The following is a 19,985-nucleotide window of genomic DNA, read 5'->3' as shown; positions in this document are numbered from 1 at the left end:
AATTTGCACGGGTTTGATTCCTGTTTCAGCTGAAGTAGACTTGGGAACTCCTCACCCCACCCCCGACAGTGGAAAGCAATGGCAAACCACCACTGAGAAAAAATGCCAAGAAAAATGGCTCAACGTGAAACATCAGCAGACAATGAGCCAAGGGCCTGCCTTGAGGCAGAGTATTCATGGAATGGAACAGAACAGAATTCGATAATGCTAGATTGGGAAGGAAAGAACTATGATCAATTTATGAATTTCTATACAGAAATGTTTACACTTCCAATAGCACTTTCCTCCCTAGACACATCACAAAAGTTTCAGCCCTGATAAACCACGGATAGCACAACCTGATCTGGATGTTTTTGGATTAGAAAATAACAAGTCAGATGTAAATGAAACATCCCAAAGCTAAACAGCAGTTCTCAACCATAAAATACAACAGGCAATAAATGATCACACAGACAAGGTTTTTTTATAAAGTCTAGCAGGATCTAGGATTTAGTAACTTCAAGAAATATCCTTGTTTTGTGTGCCAACTTTAGAATAATTCATGATTTTGTAGAACCATTTCCGTAGTCAAAGAAAGGAAGGAGCATATCTTTAAAAAGAAGAGGGGTCAAGCATAGTATTAAAGGAAGCAGCCTACAGAGTTAATGGATGCACTGGTAGTAATCTTCCAAGAATCCTTAGATTCTGGAAAAGTCCCAGAGGATTGGAAAACTGCCAAGATAACAACCTTATTCAAAAAGGGAGGGAGACAAAAAGCAGGTAACTATAGGCCAGTTAGCTTAACATCTGTCATTGGGAAAATGTTAGAGTCTATTATAAAGGATATAATAGCAGAACATTTAGAAATGCATAAAATAATCAAGCAGACTCAGCATGGCTTCATGAATGGCAAATCATGCCTGACAAATTTATTAGAATTCTTTGAGGTGGTAACAAGCAGGACAGATAAAGGGGAACCAGTAGGTGTAATATATATGGATTTCCAAAAGCTGTTCAATAAGGTACCGCACATGAGGCTACTTAATAATATAAGAGCCATGGTATTGGGGGTAGAATATTAGCATGGATAGAGGATTGGCTAACTAATAGAAGACAGAGTTAGGATAAGGGGGCATTTTCAGGATGGCAACCTGTAACCAGTGGAGTGCCACAGGGGTCATTTCTGGTGCCACAATTATTTGCAATATATATTAATGACTTGGATGCAGAAAGCGAATGTACTATCGCCAAGTTTGTGGATGACACAAAAATAGGTGGGAAGGGAAGTGGTGAGGATGACAGTCTACAGAGGAATATAGACAGGTTAAGCGAATGGGCAAAAACTTGGTAGATGGAATATAATGTGGAAAAATGTGAAGTTATGCACTTCGGCAGGAAGAATAGAGGAGCTGAATATTATTTAAATGTAGAAAAACTGCAGAAAACTGCAACACAGAGGTATTTGGGGGTCCTCGTGCATGAATCACAAAAAGCTAGCATACAAGTTCAGCAGGTAATAGGGAAGGCAAATGGAATGTTGGCCTTTATTTCAAAGGGAATGGAGTATAAAAATAGGAAAGTCTTGCTAAACTATACAAGGCACTACTAATTAGACCACACCTAGAATAATGAACAGTTTTGGTCCCCTTGTTTAAGGAAAGATATACTGGCATTGGAGGCAGTCTAGAGAAGGTGCACTAGGTTGATCCCAGGTATGGAGGGGCTTTCTTATGAGGAGACGTTGAGTAAGTTGGGCCTGTACTCATTGGAGTTCATAAGAATGAGAGGCGACCTTTTTGAAACATATAAGATTCTTAGGAGGCTTCGTAGGTGCTGAGAGGTTATTTTACCTTGTGGGACAGTCTAGGACCAAAGAGCATAACCTCAGAGTAAGGGGTCGCCCAATAAGGCAGAGGTGGGGTGGGAATTCTTCTCTCAGAGGGTAGTGAATCCATGGAATTCTTTACCGCAGAGGGCTGTAGAGGCTAAGTCATTAAGTATATTCAAGTCTGAGATAAACAGATTTTTAATCAGTAAGGGAATTGAGGGTTATGGAGAAAAAGCAGGAAAGTGGAGTTAAGGATTATCAGATCAGCCATGATCGCATTGAATGGCTGAGCAGACTCGATGGGCCGAATGGCCTACTTCTGCTCCTATGTCTTATGGTCCAAAGACAGAAAGCGCTGAAAAAATTCAGCAGGTCTGGCAAAAAATGTGCGGAGAGAAACAGGGTTAATGTTTCAAGTCCAATATGTCTTCTTCGAAATAGACTGTTTATTTATTACCTGGCTGCCTGCCCCAAACCCATGACTCAATAATGGATTTGGCTCGATAAGTGGATGTTGGTGTTTCTTCTTCATCCTTTCTCTCTTTGTCATTCTGCTCATCCTTCTTTGACCCAGTCTGACATTCATTATTATCCTCTGGTGGGGGGTAGAGAGAGAAATAAAATCACATTTTAAGACTCAAAATATAACTGTGGCTTCACCATATATGATGATGTAATAGAACACAATAGCTTTGTGGATTATAATAAAACACAATAACTAAAACAAGCCAAGGAGCCTTTAGGATAACCATTTAAATTAAAAATGTGTCCACTTGATCTACTCTTCAAAAATGCCATCTTAAAATACAAAATGTATGTGCAAGTAAAGTATTCAACAATATCTTGCAACATATAATGCCTCTAAGATGGAAAAACATCTCAGAGCACTTCACAAAAACATAACCAGGCACTGAAATTGATGCAGAGACACCAGAGGAAATATTGGGAGGGATAATTAATCCTCATTCACATCTTTGTCTCATCCATGATTTTATGACTCATTCTATTTAAGCCTTCCTCTAGATAATTACTGATAATCAGCAGTGATCCCAATACAGAACCCTGCGGATCACCAACTGTACTCTGGTTTCTTTAAGAGCCACTTCCATTAACAATTTTTACCTTCCATGATTCCAGGCAACTACCCATCCAACCTAAGCAGTATATTATGTTCTCCTGATTTTCCCCCAATAGCTAATAATGCTACAGCATTGAATATTTTTATAAGGTGAGGATTACAACATCAACCAGACCATCTTCAACCCCACTAGTCTAGTCACTTCCTCAAAGTCATTAGAGGTCTACAGCACAGAAAAAGGCCCTTCGGCCCATTGAGTCTGTGCCGGTCAAACAAGTACCTAACTATTCTAATCCCATTTTCCACCACTAGGCCCATAGCCTTGTATGCCATGGCATCGCAAGTGCACATCCAAATACTTCTTAAATGTTATGAGAGTATCTACCTCTACCACCCTTTCAGGCAATGAGTTCCAGATTCCCACCACCCTCTGGGTGAAAAGAATTCTTCCTCACATCCCCTCTAAACCTCCTGCCCCTTACCTTAAATCTATGCCCCCTGGTTATTGATTCCTCCACCAAGGGGAAAATCTGTGCCCCTCATAATTTTATACACCTCAGTCATGTCCCCCTCAATCTCCTCTGCTCCAAGGAAAATAACCCCAGTCTTTCCAATCTCTCCTCATAACTAAAACTCTCCAGCCTAGGCAACATCCTGGTAAATCTGCTCTGCACTCTCTCTATTGCAATCACATCCTTCCTATAATGCGGATTCCAGAACTGCACGCAATGCTCTAGCTGTGGCCTAACCAGCGTTTTATACAGTTCCAGCATAACCTCCCTGCTCTTATCTTCTATGCCTCGGCAAATAAAGGCAAGTATCCTCTTTGCCTTCTTAACCACCTTATCTATCTGTCCCGCTACCTTGAGGGACCAGTGGACATGCACACCAAGGTCCCTCTGATCCTCGGTACTTCCCAGGGTCCTACCATTCATCTTGTATTCCCATGCCTTGTTTGTCCTGCCCAAGTGCATCACCTTACACTTATGTGAGGTGATGCACTTAGGCAGGACAAAGAATGCAACCAGTTTAGAACAGGGCCTATAATTGCTAAAATCTTATTAGGTATCCAAAATAACTGACAGAAATTAAGTTGTTAATATATCACATTAATTTTCCAACTGCCTCCCCCTTCCAAAGTCAAATACACAAATCTGCAAGTTTTAGGGTCCAATAATGGAGCCAGTAATTCACCTTTGATCATGGTAATCAACCTGGATCTTAATTAGCTACTTAATATAATGAGCCACTGGCTCATATTATGACCTTTACCACTGCCGAGACACTGTAGGGGAAATGGTATCAAGCACGAGCAATTTTACGCACATTAAATCCGAGCTAAAATCATTTTTGAAGTTATTTCATTCACTGGCTATATCTTTATCTTCATACTTGTCTCAATAAGTGCAGCCCTTGATTATTCTCTGACTTCTTTCAAGTGGAAAAAAAGCAGCTCTTTGTTCTTCTAATGTCATCTTCACATTTCTAATTCTGACTCAGATTATCCTCAGCTGCTTTTTATACTTGTCCTTACTTTCCTGACATTTAGACTTTTCACACATTTACTAATGCTTTTTGTGAGGGAGATTTCCATTATCATGTCCCTATTCAACAGTAACCTACACCCCCTCCCCCGACTCCCTCATTGAGAGTGGCAAACAATTCAACATAAGCCGTGATGCGTGTCACGTCTCTAAGGAAGTCCTGACATGCACATGCGCGGTACTCATGTGGGAGGTTTAAACTTCTGATTGCCAATTTTATGTTGCCCAGTCCTGGAACTCCCTCCCTAACACCACTGTGGGTGTATCTACAACAGATGGACTGCAGCGGTTCAAGAAGGCAGCTCACCAGCAGCTTCTCAAGGGAAATTAGGGATAAGCAATGAGGCAACGAGCGCTGCTGGAGGAGTGGTACGAGTATTGTCAGGCGTGGGCCGGGAGTGGGTGGTGGAGACAGGGACAGTTAAAAACTCTGCAAGTCAATAAACTGAAGGCAGACCTTGAGGAGTTGTCTTCAGTTCATAATGATGGGGCATGGCTTTACTTCAGTTAAGCTTCACCACTAGGCCTTCCCAGACTGCTGGACAATGATTCCAAGTTGGAGCTGGGACCTGACGATCCAAAGGCTCCAGTGTAAAAGCGTAAGTGGGCAGTTTAAAATCACAGTCAGCTACGTGCACTCCTACTCTGCCGCTGACCAGAAGATCTGGGCCATTGATTTTAAATCAGAGAAGTACAATTGCTTTTCTCTGCATCATGCCTATTACTATCCTGACCAATATCTTCCCACTCAATTATCAACTCCCACTAAACTCATCCTGCTTCACAAATAAAGTTAAATCCTCTTCTTTGTGACCTCGTGGAACCTTTCAACTAAGCATCCAATCCATCATTATTAACCATACAGGTTTCAGGGATACCAATTACATTTAAATTCTAATTGGAAGCATATACCTACAATTCTCTGTAATTGAAACTCATTAAATTTTTGTTACTCAAGTTACTTTGGTTTTAATGATAAAAGTAATTTGAAATTCACTAAAACCTGTTATTGTGAAATTAGTTCACTTACAATCTGACAAAAGCAAAATACTGCAGATGCTGGAAATCAAATAAAAACAGATAATGCAGGGAAACACTCAGCAAATCAAACAGCGACTCTAGAGAGAAAAACAGTGTAAATGTTTCAGATCAATGACCTTTCATCAGAACTGAGGTCTGCAATACACAGCTTTAGAACAAGTGGAAATTTGGGGCAGTCATGGGGTGGTGGGGATTGGGAAGGTAGCACGAAAGGAACAAAAGGGCGATGGAGTGGAGCATCTGTTTCTCTTTTTAAAAATCTGAACTGTATTTGCCATATATGATGGTGCCAAGGTGGGAAATAGGTTGGGAGATTACTTAAAAGTCAGGAAATGAGTGTATTACAACTAGGATGGATGTGTATTATTTGGGATTTGTTTTGAAATTGGGACAGAGCCAGCATGGATTTCTAAGGGGGAAATTGTGTTTGACTAACTTGCTGGAGTTTTTTGAAGAGGTAACAGAGGGTAGGTGATGGGAAATGCTGTTGGTCTGGTGTACATGAACTTTCAAAAGGCATTCAATACAGTGCCACACAACAGACTTATGGGAAAAATTATAGCTCATGGAATAGAAGGGACAGTAGCAACATGGATAGAAAATTGGCTGAGAAATAGGAAACAGAGTAATGGCCAATGGATATTTTACGGGCTGGAGGAAGGTTTGTACTGCAGTTCCCCAGGGGCCAGTATTGGGGCCCTTGCTTTTCCTGCTATATATTAATGATCTAGATCTTGGTGTGCACGGGACAATTTCAAAGTTTGCGGATGAAACGAAACTTGGAAGTATTGTAAACTGTGAAGAGGATAGTGTAGAACTTCAAAAGGACATAGACAAGTTGGTGGAGTGGGCAGATAGGTGACAGGTGAAGTTCGTTGCGGAGAAGTGTGAGGTGATGCATTTTGGTAGGAAGAACATGGAGAGACAGTATAAAATAAGGGGTACAATTCTTAAGGGGGTGCAGGAGTAGAGGGATCTGGGTGTATATATGCATAGATCATTGGAGGTAGCAGGACAGGTGGAGAGAGCAATTAATAAACCATACAGTATCCTAGTATTTATTAATAGGGGCATAGAGTACAAGTGCAAGGAGGTTATGCTGAGCTTTTATGTGACACTAGTTAGACCTCAGCTGGACTATTGTGCACAGTTCTGGGCACCACACTATAGGAAGGATGTGAATGCATTGGAGAGAGTACAGAAAAGGTTTACAAGAATAGTTCCAGAGATGAGAAACTTCAGTTATGAAGATAGATTGGAGAGGTTGGGACTGTTCTCCTTGAAGGGAAGAAGGTTAAGAGGAGATTTGATAGAGGTGTTCAAAATCATGAGAGCGCTGGATAAAATAGATAGGGAGAAACTGCTCTTGCTCATAAAAGGGTTGAGAACGAGAGGGCACAAATTTAAGTGATTTGCAAAAGAAGCAAATGTGATGTGAGAAAATTCTTTTTCCACACAGCGAGTGATTCGAGTCTGGAATGCACTGCCTGGACGTGTGGTGGAGACAGGTTCAACTGAGGCAGTCAAGAGGGCATTGAGTGATTATTTGAATAGAAACAATGTGCAAGGGTATAGGGAAAAGGCAGGAGAATGGCACTAAGTCATAATGCTCATTTGGAGAGCCAGTGCAGACATGATTGGCTGAATGGCCTCCTTCTGCACCATAACAATTCTATGATTTATACTGGAGTTCCCAGGTATATACGATTACCAACAAGATGAATTCGCAGTTTCAACAATGTCTTTGTGGGAGGCCATGTCGCTATCAAGTGTTTTTCCACAGGGCCATGGGCAGAAGCCTCAGTCACCTCAGATAACCTGACAACTCCCACTGCCATATTCTAAAGCTAGGTCACAATGGGAGAGTCGCATTATGCTGTTCTTCCATGTTTACATCCACAAAGTGGAACTTACTCTTCAGTACCAGTGTATATGTACAAAGTAAAAACATGACACCAATATTCCATGCCAGCGCATTTGCCAACAACAGTCTTTTAAGCATATAAAAGAGCCACCTACATGCCTCTTTGTGCTAGCATCATACTGTTATGGATTGGCACAAGGTCACAAAAATGGGCTGCACCCTTTGAATCTGTACTTTTAACCCCATAGACCAGCATTCGTTAGAAAGACCAAGTTTAAAATACAGAAAGTTAAGCAGGTCTGCCCAGCACCTGATCTTAACAAACCAGCTAAGTTCAGACTGGTGTTACCACTGGCTGCTTGAGACTTGCATGCCAGTGCAGAGTCATTTGTTTAATACAGAAGCAGATTCATTATCATTAAAAAATCACCAACCAACTCCCACGTCCCAAAAAAGGTGCATGATGTGGAAAAGCAAAGGATTGAACTGGATTTGTATATTATACAGCTGCCTTACAATTAAATGGTCAATGGCTTACTGTTACAAGTTTAGATCTGTCGGGTCTCTCAGTTGCAGTGGTGCTGGTCACATCGGTAAATAGTCTGAGCATCTGATATGTGTCAGCACTGCTCAATATCTAATTATACAACAGTATAATCTAGAGCAATCAGAACTGGACTTTGTGTCTTTTGCAATCACGTTTACATTTGCTTCTCCAATCTTTTCAAGGCAAGCCAAGAAACACTTTGAGAATGAGCCGAGATACAAATAATTAACAAAAACAGAATTACCTGGAAAAACTCAGCAGGTCTGGCAGCATCAGCGGAGAAGAAAAGAGTTGATGTTTCGAGTCCTCATGACCCTTCATGAGGACTCGAAACGTCAACTCTTTTCTTCTCCGCCGATGCTGCCAAACCTGCTGAGTTTTTCCAGGTAATTCTGTTTTTGTTTTGGATTTCCAACATCCGCAGTAGATTTTTGTTTTTACAAATAATTAAGTTGTTTTATTCTGCCAATAACAAGTGAACATAAGGCATAACAATCACAACAAATTTCACCCCCTCAAAAAAAAAATTAACCACACATTCCAACCCTTTTTTTTTTAGGCTGATTTGGTTTTTGGGCATTCCTGTCTCTGTAGGTCCCAGCACCAAGTGCTCTGTGGCACAATTTTTTCTGTCCCAAGGAAAGAGAAGCACAGTCTGACAAATTCCTATGCAGGGTTTTGGCATTAGGCCTGACCACCTACCAGCTCTTTTAGGTATATATACTTTGCAGCTACCTCATGCTGTTCCCACATAAAAAGAACTGGCTTTTGAAAGACCGAGTTAGAATCATAGAATGGTTACAGCGCAGGAGGGAGCCATTTGGTTCGCCGTGCCCATACCGGCTCTCTCCACAAGTGACTCAGCTAATCCCACTTCCCAGCCTTTTCCTTGTAGCCCTATAATATGTTTTCTATTCAGATAATTACCAATTTCCTTTTGAAAGTCATGATTGAATCTGCCTTCATGCTCTCAAACAGAGCATTCCAGATCCTCATCACTCACTGCATTAAAAAAATGTTTCTTCATTTGTCCTTCAGCCATTCACCTGAATTGGAATCCTCTGATTCTTGACCCATCCACCAATGAGAACAGTTTCTCCCCATCTACTCTATCCAGACTCATTTTCACTAGTGTCACCCAGTTTCTGACCTCATTACAGCCTTGGTCAAAACTTGGACAAAAGAGCTGAATTTCCCGAGGTGAGATGAGAGTGACTGCCCTCGACATCAAGGCAGCACTTGACTAAGTATGGCATCAAGGAGCCAAGCAAAACTGAAGTCAATGGGAATTGGGGGGAAGACGCTCCACTGGTGATTGTGATGGTTGGAGGTCAATCATATCAGTCCCAAGATATGGCAAGAGTTCCTTAGGGTAGTGTCCTAGACCCAACCATCTTCAGCTGTTTCATCAATGACCCATCCTCCATCATAAGTTCAGAAGTGAGGATGTTCACTGATGATTGCGCAATGTTCAGAACTATTCGTAACTCCTCAGATACTGAAGCAGTCCATGTCCAAATGCAGCAAGACCTGGACAACATTCAGGTTTGGGCTGATAAGTAGCAAGTAACATTCACACCAGACAAGTGTCAGGCAATGACCATATCCAACAAGAGAGAATCTAACCATCTCCTTTGACATTCAATGGCATTATCATCACGGAATTCCCCACCATCAACATCCTGGGAGTTACCATTGAGCAGAAACTGAACTGGACAAACCATATAAATTCTGTGGTGACATTGGCAGGTCAGAGGCTGGGAATTCTGCAGCGAGTAACTCACCTCCTGACTCCCCAAAGCCTGTCCACCATCTACAAGGCACAAGTCAGGAGTGTGATGGGATGCCCTCCAATTGCCTGGATGAACGCAGCTCCAATAACACATAAGAAGCTCGACCATCCAGGTCGAAGCAGCCTGCTTGATTGATGCCTCATCCACCACCTTAAACATTCACTCCCTCCACCACCGATGCACAATGGCAGCAGTGTGTACTATCTACAAGATGCACTGCAGCAACTCACCAAGGCTTCTTCGACCGCACCTTCCAAGCCCGCAACTTCTACCACCTAGAAGGACAAGGACAGCAGATGCTTTGGAACACCACCACCTGCAAGTTCCGCCCAAGCCACACACCATTCTGACATGGAGCCATATTGCCATTTCTTCACTGTCGCTGGGTCAAAATCCTGGAACTTCCTTCCTAACAGCTCTGTGGGTGTACCTACACCACATGGACTGCAGCAGTTCAAGGCAGCGGCTTACCACCACCTTTTCAAGGGCATTAAATGCTGGTCTAGCCAGTGAAACCCACATCCTGTGAACGAATAGATTTTTAAAAATTGAACACTTTATCAAATCTCTTCTCAACCTTCTCTTTTCCAAAGAGAACAGGCCCAGCTTCTCCAATCTATGTAACTGAAGTCCCTCATCCCTGTAATCATTCTCATAACTCTTTTCTGCATCCACTCTAATGCCTCATATCCTTCCAAAAGTATGGCGCCCAGAATTGGACACAATACTCCAGTTGAGGCTGAACCAGTGTTTATAAAAGGTTCACCATAACTTCCTTGCTTTTATAATCAATGTCCCTATATATGGAGGCCAGGGTCCTGCACACTTTCTGAACATGCTCTGCCCCGTTCAATGATTTGTGCACATATATCCCTCGGTCCCTCTACTCCTGCACACCGTTCCAAAATCCTATCCATGGAGGGGAAAAAAATTGAAGATCAAGAAACATGACACAATAGTCATTTGAGGAATTAGTTTTACACTGCATTTAAATTCTTACCTTTCGATGTTAATGAGTCGTTAAGATTTTGCATTGCTTCAGGACCAGCATAAACGATTTCACCATCTTTGACCATTTCATTCCAAAGTCCACAGAGTCCATCTCGAGTGAAGGCAAGCTAAGATGAAAGCAAAATTGAATGATGACTCAGTGATAACTTTACATTTTAATAGTTTGAAATCCCTCAATTTCAGAAGTGAAGGCAGAAGAGTCTGTAGTTAAAAATGAGCCAAAAATGAATTTTTCTGCTTCATCCCTTTTCTTCTAAAATGAAACTAATCTCCAGGGCCCATTGTATTAGTAATATGTGCCTTTTTTTTTAAATTTGAAAGATTCTACGTGGAAAGTGTTATGGCTGTGGGGAACAGGAAAGAGTACTGTGCCGCATCTGCCCCTCTACACTAATGTAATCTTACTACAACAATTAGGTCATTTCCCCCTCCCCACCAAAAATACAAACTATAATAACCCCACATGAAATCACGCTCACTTAAATCCCGAAAGTTAAATTTTTTTCCTGACAGACTTACCCTTTGAATGAATGGTCAGAAACTATGGAACATCTGGCAATGGATGCCATGTATTGTGCTGATGCTGCAATCATTTGGCACACATTAAACACCCAAGCTCAGCAGTGCTACCACAACACTGAATGACCAGTGGCAGGCAACTTGACCAACAATTGATTGTATAGTTTGAAAGAATTTTTAGAATGGCATATTTTTATTGAATTTAAATATAGATCCATTATAGGTCTTCATTTTTGTTGCCACAACTGACATGAGCTCAACTCAGCACAGACTAGGAATTTTGGGCCAGTGGGGGAACCTCACTGAGTGGGTGATGGGCTCACTCTGCCATCCTGCTGAAAGCAGTCACATCCAGATTGCCCCAACTTACCAAAAAGGTGAAAGAACCTGTATTTAAACTAATACGAATACAAATGTCATCTGCCAAATGTAAATAAATAGAACTGGAATGAAATTGAATAACGGGATAAGGCAGAAGCAACTGAGCACCATTTTATGCTGAAAACATGTGAATCAAAGTACTGAATAAATAAAACCAACTGCCTGCTCCTTCGAACAGACAATTTACTCCTTGTGCTGTTCAGGTAATTTCATCATCTATAACCTTCAGTCTCATTCTTCGATATATAAAGCTCTTTTCTTTAAATAAACAGGAACTTTGAAACAACATGAAACATCCTCAAGAGCTAATACCAGACATATAGTTAGTGTTGGATAGAAACAAATTCTTTCTAATCCGTAGCTTTATTTGGAGCTCAAGGACCCTCTAATTATGGAATCGCTCTAAAGTTTTTTACATATTTGAACATGTTCTCTTCCATTCATTTTTCCTGCAACATTTTAATTGGGCGTAATCATTACTGCTCTCTGCTGAGCTATTTTCTATACACTGTGCTTTGGAATATTGCCTACAGTTTTAGGCACCCCACTTTCAAAATAAATAGTTTGAATTGATCTTGGGACTCCAACTCTGGTGATCCAATGATAGAAGCCTTTCATGCTGCAACTCAAGAGGAGAGACCTTTTCCCCCTTCCATCAAGACAATTCTCTTTTTTTTATAGCTATTTCCTCTTAAAGGCATCTAGAAAGTTCATGATTCACGGTGTTTTACTGTTTTGAAGAAAACAATCCAGTTATCTGCTGAACGTCCTTAAAATAGCTTTCCTGGTTCTCCAGTGCTATTAGACCTTATCCATCATAGGGCAAGTGTGGGAAAGAGAGCTTTACAAGCAGCAAGTCCTGGTACACATTTGCAGTGTATTAAGTGCCCATAAACTCCAAAATATGGTGGCATTCCTTAGGATCTAAAGAGACGTTTTATTTATCTAGATTCTAGGGTTTGTACAGCACTGACCATTTCCTTATAACGTATTCCAGGAGTTGGTCTGCTTCTTCATTGAGCCCTACCATTCAGTGAAGTTAATGAAAGATCTGGGAAACACTATGACTTGCAGCTCCAGGCTTCTCAAAGAGTAACTCACTTCTGACAGAGAATGTTGCAAGCATTTTAAACACAAAGGTAAATAATCAAATTGAATTGTTTTCCTATGAATGAATTATTTTCTCTCTTTATAATCAAAAAACTCTACTTTTAAGCCTATGCTTTCTTGTTAAACTGAGAAACAAAGTGGAAAATTTTGAAAAGATGTTTGAAGTGTTCTCCTCAGTTTCCTTTCTATAATTTGCAATTGGTAGCTATTTGCTAACTGCAATCTTTGACACACAGCGCTTGAAATCCTTAATTGGTTGTTTTCATTCTAATTTATGACTCGGTCATCCATACGCTACTTACCGCCTCAGTTGTAATTTGTTGTTTCACAAACGTGACATTTGAGTCAATCAGAAGCAGGTGAATGTATACATATTTTGCATTTCAAGTGCGATGCATGCAATAGGCACAATGAAAGCAACAGACAGGCAGACCTGTTATAATGGTCCTCTGAAGAACATCACATCCATTAATCATCTTTTACCTACTGCCAAGATGATTCATAACACAGCTCACTAATCTGATATTTATACTACTCATTACCACTGTTAGAAACTCAGATTTTTCAAATCTAACATTTCAAAATCATTTTCTGAAAATCCAGATTAATTATGTCAACACTCCACTGCTAACTTAGTTTCCTCGTCAATATGTCTGCAAGTCATAACCTTTTCTCAGATTTTGCAGCAAAAAGTATGCCATTGGCAGTCACAGTTGTCGGACTGCAACTTCCAGCACATGCAGTCCACACACATGCAGTTAAACAAAGCTGCTATCCAAATTGCCCTGCTCTTCCAGAAGCTTTACTATAACAGTATCACATCCAGTGACTTGGCATTTAAACACAGAACAAAATGATGTTGCCACTGTCATGTGATAGATAAATAGTAAATGTTAAGAGTTATCCATTCCTGTATGAATACATTTTTTTAAATCAGCTTTTAAATTATTCAAAATTCTTCAATCTGATTGCTTATGCAGATACACAATTGCTTATCTTGTTTACACAGGTCCTAGATCCTATGTGGAGGGCACTATGCCGGAATGACTTTCTGATCACAAGTTCTAGTGCAAAACCCCATAAAAAGACCTTGGAGGTGTAAGCATAAGAAAAGCAGAGGCCATTAATTCACCATTGACTGCAAAATCCAGCTCCTCACTTTTCTCCCTTAAATAATGTACACAGACACCAAAATCTCTTTAGTTCTCCTTACGCCTTGCATCTCACTACTAAACGAGTTCCAATTTGTCCAAAATCTAAAGTGGATTTTTTCCCACTCAGTCTATCTATGTCCATTTGTAACTTCCTGCTTTCTCCCCACAGTGTCAGCTACAAAATTGGAGATACAAGTCTCTACTCCTTAACTCATGTCATTGACATGGGGAGAAGCTGAGATTCCAATGAATGTGTTTAAGACAGAAGCCCAATCTGGATCACAAAGGACTTTCACTGTAACATCTGGCGATGTGAGCAGATATAGGCCAGTGAAAGCACTCTTCCATAAAAGAGCAGGTTATATAAGCAGCAATGTTTTCTCTAATCTTCTACCTCTTGGCAACAAATCAAAAATAACCACCCACTAAACAGACAAAAAGCTATTTTATTCTATTTCTCATAGCAGTCATCCAAGTAACCTGTAACTTCACAGTTGTACTGCACTGTTCACGTTACTGTATTTCATCTATGTTACTGCTGTATCAAGACACATCACACAACAAAGCCAATTTTACAGTTTATTGTCACCAGTGAAACCACCTCAACTCTCAGCTCTGGCACCAGAGATACAAGTTTAAAAGTTTGAAAGAAATTAAAGCATCTGACAACATCGTCTTCAAAACTCTAATGATGAAAGAGCCGACTATTGCCCAAGTCTCTTGCAGGTTACTGGACTGAACTCAATTTAGGTCACTTCCCACTCCTCAGTTTGTTGGTTGGCAACAAGTTACTATGTTGCAAAACAGATATCATCTGCCGAAGCTAAGAAACTAGCACCATAATCCTGCAGCAAATACCAACAAAAATATTCATAAGTCACAGGCTTCATATTACCTCCATCAGTTGGAATTAAACCCGTGTGTTTGAATTCAAACAACAAGGATACCTAAGCTACCAAAACCTAAAAAAATATGGGTTGAAGCTGCACTCAAAAGACATGCTACTGAGGCACATATGCCAAAGGTCCGAGATTCAAATAAGTAAACTGACCTATGGGGTGTCACTGGAGCACTGCAATTGGCTAAGGGAGGAGGAAAAGCCAAGGTTTCTGCTCTTTCTTGATATTTACATTTTTTGGGAATGCCTTTGAGATGCAGTGTTTGGGTTCTTGCAGAGCATTTACAGAGGCAAAATCACTGGGATCCTCTTAGTTCCTGTAGATCCAATTTCATAAACATCTCTCCAATTCTGCAGCTAACAGCCCCAAACAAGACCACAGCTGAATATCTTCACATTACACAATTGTTTTAAAAAAGTGTCTCCTGTTAATTTCACCCTTCGCCACCTCCAATGTGAGGCCACCACAGAACACTGCCCACTCATCCCAGCATTTCCACAGGAACGTTCCCTTCACAGCATCCTGGTCCACTCCTGCATCACCTGCAACATCCCCTCTCCTTCCCATGCAAGGGCAGGAAGTGGAATATCTGCCTTTTTTTTTTAAACCTTATCCCTTCCCATCATTCAAGACCCCTAACACTTCTTGCAGCTGAAACATCGGTGATTTATTGGTAACTCTTTCAATTTAGTACACTGATCACATTGGGAAGAAGAAACAGATTGGGTGATCTCTTTGCAGAACACCTCCATTCAGTTCATAAGCACGACTGTGAGCTTCCTTTCATTTGCCATTTTTGATTGTCCATCTCACTCTGACCTTGGCCTCAAACTGTTCCAATCAAACTCAAAGAAACAGCACCTCATCTTTTGATTCCACTTTATAGCCTTCCAGGCAATCTCAAGTTCAACAATTTCAGCTCATAACCACAACTCCCATTTACTCAGGCAGGTGCTGTCTCTGCCCTGCATTAAATCACTCTTGCGTCCCTTTCTATCTCAGACCTTCGCTTTGGTTCTTTCCTCCCCTCTCCACTTCTACTCCAGTACTCATTTAAAACCTGTTACACCTGTAACATTTTCCAGTTCTGACAAAAGCTCACAGGCCTGAAATGTCAACTTTGTTTCTCTCTCCACAGATACTGCTGCCTTGCCTTGTGTAAGCTGTAGTTCACTCTTGCCTTTGAAGCAGAAGGTGGGGTTCAAGTCCCATTCCAGAGGGTTGAGCGCAAAACCTAGGCTGACACTCCAGTATAGAACTGAGGGAATGCTACACTGTCAGATCTGCCACCTTTTGGATGAGATGCTAAACAGTGGCCCTGTCTGCTCTCTCCCATAGTCTCAAAATATCCCACAGCACTAATTTAAAGAGTGGCATGGAGTTATCCCCAGTGTCCTGGCCAATGTTTATCCCTGAATAAACATCAGAACAATAGATGACCTGGTTGTTACCACCTTATTGTTTGTGGATGCTTTTGTGCACAAATTGGCTGCCACATATTTTACATCACATCAGTAGCTACACTTTAAAGTATTTCATTGGCTTTAAAGTGCTTTGGGATGTCCCAAGGGTGTGAAAGGTGCTACATAAATGCAACATTTCTTTGCTTGCATAGTATTTCCAGCATTTTCTATTTATATGTCATTAATTTAGTTTATTTGTCTAATTGGACTGAACATATCCAAAATCGCAGCCTAAACTTTGTAAATTGCGCACTTTTTTATTTGATATACAGTTTCTATTATTTCTGCTATATCTGAAAAGTATGCCATTTAAGAAGCTGCTAAACTTAACTGAACTATGGAAATACAGTCTCAGCTCCATAAGAAATTGTGGGTAGCTATTACCTCAATGAAAGTTGCAATTAAAACTGAAATGGTCCATGGAACATCCTCGTCAGTACTAAAATCTGACTAGGAAATGTTGCAGGGGAAAAAAAAACAGCTGAATCTTATTAAAACAATTCTGTTACCATAAATACACAGGAAAAAGTCTTAACTACTTTGTGACAAATCCAATTAACTATAAGAATGGCAAACTCTCAATATTATTTAAGTGGAAAATAACATTAATAGTATTTTTATTGCTTTTAAATCCATCCAAATAAATCAAACTTACCTTTGCATTTTCAGTGACAGACATTGTCACTATTATCGCAGTTACGATAGTGGTGTTTAAGAGGCAGCTTGACAAATACATGAATAGGATGGGAATAGAGGGATACGGACCCCGGAAGTGCAAAATGTTTTAGTTAACGGGCAACATGATCGGCGCAGGCTTGGAGGGCCGAAGGGCCTGTTCCTGTGCTGTACTTTTCTTTGTTCTTGTTACTGTGTCAAGGAAGCCACAGGAGGTAGGAAGCCTCTTAACCTGGTGTGAGTTAATGACTGAGAAATGTACAAGAAATGGAAGCATGGCACCAAAAAATGGCAACGTTTAACATGTCCTGGACGTCAGAAATACCCAATAACAGGAGCATTTGCAACTTTCAGCCAGAAGTACCGAGTGAATGATCCATCTCAGCCTCCTCGTGAGATCCCCAGCATCACAGATGCCAGTCTTAGTCAATCTGATTCACTCAGTGTGATGACGAAAAATAGCTGAAGGCACTGGATACTGCAAAGGCTACGGGCCCTGAAATTCCCAACATCAGCACTGAAGACTTGTGCTCCAGAAATAGCCACACCCCAAGACAAGCTGTTCTAGTACAGCTGTAAGATTGGCATTGACCTGACAAATGTGAAAAATTTCCCAGGAATGTCCTATCCACAAAAAAGGAGGACAAATCCAATCTGGCCCCATCAGTCTCTTCTCAATCATCAGCAAAGTGATGGAAGATGTCGTCGGCAATGCTATAAAGTGACACTTGCTTAGCAATAATCCGCTCACTGACACTCAGTTTGGGTTCCGCCAGAGCCCCTCAGCTCCTGACTTCATTACAGACTTGGTCCAAACATGGACAAAAGAGCTGAACGCCAGAGGCGAGTGAGAATGACTACCCTTCATATCAAGGCTGCATTTGACCACGTGTGGCATCAAAAAGCCCTAAGGAAGCTGAAGTCAATGGAAATCGGAGGAAAGCTCTCCACTGATTGGAATCATACTTAGCACAAGGGAAGATGATTGTGGTTGTTGGAGGCCAATCATCTCAGTCCCAGGGCATCACTGCAAGAGTCCCTCAGGGTAGTGTCCTAGGCTCAGCCATCTTCTGCGTATTCATCAATGACCTTCCCTCCATCATAATGTCAGAACTGGGGATATTTGCTGATGATTGCACAGTGTTCAGTACCATTCACAACTCCTCAGGTACTGAATCAGTCCATGTGCAGCAAGACCTGGACAACATTCAGGCTTGGGCTCATGAGTGGCAAGTAACATTCGCACCACACAAGTGCCAGGCAATGACCATCTCCAACAAGAGAGAATCCAATCTTCTCCACATGACATTCAATGGCATTACTATTGCTGAATCACAGACTAACAAAATCCTGGGGGTCACCATTAATCAGAAACTAAATTGGATCAGCCATAAAAATACTGTGGCTACAACAGCAGGTCAGAGGCTGGGAATTCGGCAATGAATAACTCATTTCCTGACTCCCCAAAGTCTCTCCGCCATTTACAAGTCAGGAGTGCAATCGACTACTCTCCATTTGCCCGGATGAGTGCAGCTCCAATAACACTCAAGAAGCTCGACATCATCCAGGACAAAGCAGCTCACTTGATTGACAACCCATCCACAACCTTAAACATTCAAATGGGCTGGTGCCTCTTTACCTCCCACCTCCTCACTGTCCAAGGCCCCAAATACTCCTTTCAGGTGAAGCAGCATTTCACTTGAACCTCCTTCGAGTTGGTCTACTGTATTTACTGCTCCCAACGCAGTCTCCTCTGCATTGGGGAGACAAAATGTAGACTGGGTGACTGTTTTGCAGAGCACCTTCACTCAGTCTGCAAGCATGACCCAGACCTTCCTGTCGCTTGCCATTTCAACACACCATCCTGCTCTCATGCCCGTTCTTAGCCTGCTGCAATGTTCCAATGAAGTCCAGCGCAAACTGGAGGAACAGTATCTCATCTTCCGATTAGGCACTTTACAATCTTCCGGACTTAACATTGAGTTCAACAACTTCAGACCACGGACTCTCTCCTCCATCCTCACCCTCTTCTTTAATCAAATTATTTTTTTATTTTTTAAATTTCTTTTTTTTAATCCTTTTTCCGCAAACCCCCTCCCCCACAGGGCCATCTGTCACTTGTTTTTATGTTGTGCTTTCACAGAGCGCTGACCCTTGTTCTGCTTTTAACACATTCTGCTATCTTACCTTTATCTCACTATCAGCACCTTTAATCTTTAACACAACCATTAACACTCCCTTTGTCCTGTGTCCAGTCCATGACATCCTTGTCAAATTTCTTCACAGCTCCCACCTATCCCTGACCTTCCATTTGCTCCACCCTCTCTTAAACAGTATAAAATCCATCGCATTTCTACCTCAACAAAAACAGAAATACCTGGAAAAACTCAGCAGGTCTGGCAGCATCGGCATTTCTACCTCTCTTTAGTTCTAAAGAAGTCATACGGACTCAAAGCGTTAACTCTGTTTCTCTCCACAGGTGCTGAGTTTTTCCAGCATTTTGTTTTTATTTAGGAAGACAGTTACAGAAGTAGTACAAGCCATAAAATATGAATATCACAAGGGAAAATATCAGCAACATGCCTTTTTGTCAAGATATCCTAGGTTCAATCAATAACTTCCCCATATGGAACAGAAGTCCCAGGCAGATTAAATGGGCTTGAAACAAATAAATCATATGGGATGGCTAACAGTTATCCCAGAGTGCAGAAATAGACAAGGGAAGAGATATGAGAGGCATCAAGAATCATTATGAGGCAGTAAGTGGACATTGGGAAGATATCACCAAATTGAAAATAGGCTAATACGGTCCCCATATTCAAAGAGGATGATCAAACAGACATGGACAACCACAGACCCATTAGCTTACATTATTTTTTTTATATACACGGGATGAAACTAAGTGATTTGTAGAAATAAGCTTGAGGATCAACAATAGCCTAGTTAACAGCAGCCAACATGGATTCACAGAGGGAATATCCTGCCTGACAAATCAATTGTATTGAGGAAGTGACAAACCAAATGGACTGAGAGAAACATGATGATGGCAAGTGCACATGAACTTCCAAAAGGTTTTAGACTAAATTTAATAAATAGCAT

The 19,985-nt window shown here is 41.1% G+C and overlaps 1 protein-coding gene across 9 annotated transcripts in view; it reads right to left on the bottom strand.

The window, feature by feature from the left end:
• herc2 (HECT and RLD domain containing E3 ubiquitin protein ligase 2) overlaps positions 1-19,985 on the bottom strand; it is a 246,039-nt gene that overhangs the window by 217,346 nt on the left and 8,708 nt on the right. For all 9 annotated transcript variants that reach the window (XM_078545139.1, XM_078545142.1, XM_078545137.1 and 6 more), the window contains exons 2-3: positions 10,675-10,792; positions 2,265-2,402 (exon numbers count right to left, since the gene is read on the bottom strand). In XM_078545139.1, the coding sequence (XP_078401265.1) occupies positions 2,265-2,402; positions 10,675-10,792 (256 nt within the window). The remainder of the gene's footprint in view (positions 1-2,264; positions 2,403-10,674; positions 10,793-19,985) is intronic.

Source organism: Cetorhinus maximus, chromosome 7 (genome assembly GCF_964194155.1).
Source record: "Cetorhinus maximus chromosome 7, sCetMax3.hap1.1, whole genome shotgun sequence".
NCBI lineage: Eukaryota > Metazoa > Chordata > Chondrichthyes > Lamniformes > Cetorhinidae > Cetorhinus > Cetorhinus maximus.
This window is presented reverse-complemented; position numbering and strand designations above follow the sequence as displayed.